General features: G+C 41.4%; 1 protein-coding gene across 1 annotated transcript in view; it reads left to right on the top strand.

Moving 5' to 3' along the window:
* The window catches only part of LOC108784447 (cubilin-like), a 74,641-nt gene that overhangs the window by 54,473 nt on the left and 14,413 nt on the right, over nucleotides 1-5,755 (top strand). The window contains exons 14-15 of the mRNA XM_018553274.1: nucleotides 2,191-2,354; nucleotides 4,865-5,051. Coding sequence (XP_018408776.1) covers nucleotides 2,191-2,354; nucleotides 4,865-5,051 — 351 coding nt within the window. The remainder of the gene's footprint in view (nucleotides 1-2,190; nucleotides 2,355-4,864; nucleotides 5,052-5,755) is intronic.

Here is a 5,755-nt window from a genome sequence, read left to right as displayed (position 1 = left end):
GGGGGAGGTGCAGGGCACAGTTCCAGTGGTTGTTTATATAGGGGGGGGGGGCGAAAAAAAATTCTGCCCCGGGCGCCCAGAACTCTGGTTACGCCACTGCCACTGCCTCCTGGTTAGACAGAGAAGTAACAACAACGATCAACTCATCAACTCTGCTCACTCTCTACTCCTGTCAGCATGTTTCCTGTGAGAACTGTGCATCAAACAAAGCTTGGTTAGCACTTACAGTAGGTCTGTTCTTCCCTCTCCCAGCCTGAGTGTTGTAGTGCAAAGGATCACATGAAGCTAATATCAGTTTAAAGCTTCATAGAAAGTGCACTTATTTATTCTGCCCCCCTCCCCTGACCTCACAGAGCCCATATGCCCCCTCTGCAGATTTATACTTACCAAGATGCAGTGCCCGTGGTTTCTGGCGATTGTTTACATCCTGCACTGAAGTCCTCTACTATATCCTGCACTGAAGTGCTACCCATGCAGTAGAGCTCCATAGACTTCTATGGGGCTCTACTGCGTATGTGTGGTGAGCAGCGAGAGGATTTCTGAATGTGAGTTTTTAAAGAGAACCTTTCTGTTTTCAAAACATGCCTTAATTTAACCCCATTCATGTCACCACTGGGTTTCTGTGCTTCTTTATCTGCTAACAGATCATGGCTGATGTGAGGGGCCCGTTCTGAAAACAGCTCAGCACCCTGCTTCAGTTCTCCTTTCAAGAACCCCTCAGCCATGATGCAAACAGCGGGCTGGTTCTTGGGAGTAGTTATGAGTAAAATGTGATTGGAGGGGCTGCCATTCTCTCTACTTTCTTTGAGGCAATTCTGTATTATACTTAGTTCTAAAAGGTTTGAGACTTTCACTTAGATCTACAGACTCACCTCCAGGTACAAACACAGTCACAGGGATTCCCAACCCCACAACAAGCACAGTAGCACAGGGATCAACCTCCTGTAGTGCCCCAAAATTGCCAGTCACAAGGACCCTCAGTCCCAAGTCACCTAGAGCAGAACCAGCGCATGTGTGAACCTGCACCCACATATGGCCTTCATGGACACAGGATGACAGCTAGCTGGGTTAACTTAGGCCACACGCAGACTCCTCTTCTACCCTGACATAGCCCAATAACTGAATTCTCAGCCTGGATTAGATTTACAAGTCTTTACTGAGGAAAAAATTAAAACACTTCAATTACAAACTCAAGTTGCTCTGATGCTTACTCAGGCTTCTCTTTCCAAAAGGGGTAAGAAACACAGTCCAGGGCCAGGCAGAAACATAGCTACCTGCCGGTGTCTACCCCAAGAAGGAGAACATCTCTTCCTACCTACATTATAAGGCTTTGCAGTCCCTTCCCAGAAAATCCAACACCAAGTGCGGTGGAGAGCCTTGGCTGTGAAATTTCAATAAAGTTCTAACAAAATAAAAGATTACAGAAGACATTGCATCAGCACCACAGACGTCACAGTGCACACCAGTGAGTGTATTCTACCTCAACTACTGGTGTGAACAGTCCCTGCTGTACTTAGAGCTTACCCAATTACCTAAGTCTTTTTTTCCACCAGGGAGTTAGCCTTTCTTCCAGGGGGGACACAGCAGAGTGCCATGTTTCCCCAAAAGGGGAAACCCAATTATCGATCGACTTACATGGTGAGCAAGTTGTTCTTCCACCCAAGAGGAATGTCATCAGTCACATACAAGATCCCAGCCAAACTGAACCCTAACCTCAATTCCTGCTAGCCATTTATACTCTAGATCTCCTCCACCTAACTGGCACCTCAAACAGCCAATCCCGACTATGGTGGCACCCAACCCTTACATATAAAAACATCAAAATGCTTTGCTGAGTGGATGTCAATCTGGAGGAGTGGGTGCATGCAGACTGCCCTCGGTAACACCCACATGTGGTGATAAGGCTGCATGGTTGAAAAAAAACTGAAATCCAATGAATAAAAGGGGTGGGTCATGGACAGTCAGGCTGGGGAGGAATAAGGTAGATGGAAATCTATCTGACTTGGTGCAGCATTTAATGTAAATTGTGAGAAGCTCAGACTAAGCAATGTCAGTAGAGGAGAGGAGCCTGTACAATAGTGCAATTCTCAAGGGAAGGCTGGAGTTCAGCTTTAAAGTAATATACAACTGGAGTTCAGAAGGAATTATTTTATGGTTTCTTAAATCAAAAATTTGTTAAATCTGTTCCAGGAAATTCATTGGCACCAAAAGCTGCTGAAGCATTGAATCAAGTGGTATTACCTGTTATTGGTTATGAAGTTTGCAAAACTCCTCAGTATTGGTGGTTCCAAATAAAGGACTCCATGATCTGCGCTGGATATGTTCTCCCCGATGAATTAAAGTCCGTGTGTCAGGTTAGTGTCATTTTACAATATAAAAAGCATATTTAAAAATGTTCAAGACACCAAATGTTACTGAATGGACAGTATTAGGGCACCTCGTTAAAGGACAGCCCATTCAGTCAAGGGGTTCCAGTAGAAATAAATGCACGTTTTTGTAAAGAACTCTTTTCTTTAGCTTAAAGTGAGGAGTTAAATCTTAAAAATACATTCAAGTACCCTAACTATTAACATAAATGTATCTTATTTGTGTATCAATCGGCTGTAGATCCTCAAATCATCTCTGAATTGATGCTGACACTGTCCTTCCTTCTGGAGGGTGGTTACTTTTGTTCCCCATGGTCCCTGTATGTGCTGTAAAGGAGCCACCGCTCTAAGCTCAATCCCATGATAGAAAATACAAATGAGTAAACTAAACATGAGACTGCAGTCCATCATGGAAGCGAGGTTGGAGAAGTGGCTACTTTACAACACACACAGGGACCATGGGGAAGAAAAGTAGTCACCCTCCAGAAGGAAGGACAGTGCCAGCACCAATTCAGAGATGATTTGAGGATCTACAGATGAGTGATACACAAATAAGTAAAATTTTTGTTAATAGTGCACTTTAATGGATTTTTAAGATTTAACTCCTGACGTTAGTGTCACTTTAAGTTGCATAACTGTAGGCCATGTTGGTTCCCCAATACTCTCTTTTTGTTGTTCTATTTGTATTCCTTTTTTGATTTTCTTGTAACTGTAATGTTTATTTGTCGATTTATTCTGACTGGACTCAACTGTCCATTTAGCGTCTATGACAAATTTTCATTTTTGCATACTTAGTGGCATTCTAGCCATCTATAACACATCCATGCTCAATGTATAACTGTATGAATTATGTTTTTTGTCAAGTTGTGAGAAAATTAGGGGGTTAACTGTAAAAACGATTTCTGAATAGCTGATTCTGTTCAGGCTGCATGAATAATCATCTTAACCAACCCCAGTAAACACCATTAGGCAAACCCATCACAAACCTAGGCAAATGCAACTGAGCGTTTAATCAGAAATACATAAACAGAGCTTACCTTTTATGAAGCCACATCTCAAAGTAATAAGCGGATCATAAATGTAGACAGAAGAAGTTATATACAAATCTTAACTTTGGTTAATTTGGTTAATCAAGGAAATGTTTGCCCAGGGTCTAATCAATGGCCCTGGACTAGGCTGTAGGTTAAATAGTCTTGGGTTAAAGAAGAGTTAAAGTGCCAAGATATTTTTTTCATCTGCTTTACCTTTAACATTGCCCAACAACCCGCATTCTTCATATACGGTACAATGTTTTAGAGGGGTCTATTTATAAGCAATTTGCAGAGCCATTTGCCCTGCCAGTCTCTGTGAACATTTGTTTTGTGCAAATTAATGTTCTTAGTATATTTTCTTTCCAGGTTGAATGTGACATTCAGAAAAAACTACATTATGGCCACTAGATGGAGCTAACCAGCATAGGAATTCATACTTATTTTCCATGGTTGTTACCTCCAACTAGTGGCCATAATGCTGTATTTTTCGATGTTACATTCAACCTGAAGAGAATATATACCAAGACTGTCCATTTTGTTTCTATTTGCGCAGAACAAATGTTGATTGGGATTTGCAGGGCAAATGGCACTGCAAATTGTTTATAAAAAGACCCTTTTCTTGTAGATCTTGGAAAGGGTTGCTGTGGGTTTATAGCATAGAACCCCCCTGTGCCATGCCCACTGGGTTTATTGTAAATCGCCACTCAGTATCATGTGACTACCTCACATGCGACCAGCGAGAACCACTGCAACATTTCCAACACCTGGGCTGCATCTTTTGAAATAGGAAGCATTGCAGTAGTTAGTGTCATCTGTATCTAAAATATACTCTTATGGTAGTTTAAAGCAGAACTCCAGAGAAAATTATTATTAAGCCTTGCAGTGGGGCTACCTCGCACTGCAAGGGTTAAGTGCTTGTTCTGGTCTAGGTATATAGCTATACACTGTGAAGGGAATTTATCAAAACTGGAGCAGACAGAATCTGGATCAGTTGTCTATTGCAACCAATCAGCTTCTATCTTTCCTTTTTAATAGCCTAACTAAACAAACTGAACAGATAAGCTGTTTTGGCTGCCATGAGAAAATGCTCCAGATTCTGTCTGCTCCAGTTTTGATAAATTCCCCTCTGTGTATAGAACAAGATGATTTACAGGACTTAGACCACTGCAGAGAGGTTCCAGGGACCGGTGTAAGAGCTTAGAGGATCAGGATAGTATATATTTGTTATTTCCCTCCCTAGGCCACAACAAGCACTTAACCCTTGAAGTGCAGGGGAAGCCCCACTGCAAGGGTTAATAATAATTTTCCCCAGAGTTCTTTAACTGTTTGTTTTTACATTTTGTATGCTCGTACCCACAGATTCTTTTACTGATCTATGTTTTTATGTGCTCTGTGTCTATTTTGGTGCCTTGATTTCTGCTTTAAATATTGTGTTGATATGTATTAATCTTTTTTGTAATGTACCAGGGGGATTCAGGTGGGCCACTGGTCTGCCCTTCAACCACCAACAGCTCAATCTGGGAAGTTCATGGAATTACCAGTTTTGGCCCTATAGGCTGTATTATGGATAAAAAACCCAGTGTGTTCACCCGTGCATCTTCTCATGTTGAATGGATAGATGGCATCATTAAAAAGGATATATATGATATGTACTGTAAGTATTAACTTATCTTGTGCATCATTTTATTTCACTCACCTGGCCCCAATTGAATATCATCATGCCTTAACATCATTGTATTTGGCTTGCTCAGTCCAAAGGTATTATTGCACCAGGAGCTTGTCATTTGAAGATAGAATCCAAGGAAAGGTAGGGAATCCCACACATCTAGAGGAGATTCATTCAGCTGATTTTCACATGTCATTATGAGGAAAACGACAATAGGGTTGAGATGCTCGAGGAGTAGAGACTGTTTGATAGAAAAGCGAATGTTCTTTTTCCACAGAACAAAATTCACTTAGCGTAGTGTTTTCACTTGCATATCCCAATCAGATTTTTTTATTAATTTCCTGTGCTCATGATTGAGAATTCAAAGTAGACATAGCTTCATCTTATTTACTAAATGAAGAGTGTCGTCCAGTTACAGTTTATGTCACTAAAGTTTTTACAAACTTTACAAAATCTAAACACAGGACGCCCACGTGATAGCAATGTCACAGACTAAAGGTGCCCACACACCTTGTGATAATCGTACGATAATCACGGGAAATCCCGCGATTGTACGATTATCGTAAGGTGTGTGGAAGGCGTGCGACCTCTGCTACTGTAAGGTTGCACGACTTTTATCTTAGGAACATGTTCGAAAACCCGCCGAGAATCATACGATTATCGGCGGGTGTGTGGCATGTTCGTAAGATAAA

The sequence above is a fragment of the Nanorana parkeri genome, unplaced genomic scaffold, assembly GCF_000935625.1.
Source record: "Nanorana parkeri isolate BGI_ZX_2015 unplaced genomic scaffold, ASM93562v1 scaffold115, whole genome shotgun sequence".
In the NCBI taxonomy this organism is placed as follows: Eukaryota; Metazoa; Chordata; class Amphibia; order Anura; family Dicroglossidae; genus Nanorana; species Nanorana parkeri.
Note: the sequence above shows the minus strand (reverse complement) of the source record. Positions and strands in the feature narration are given on the sequence as shown.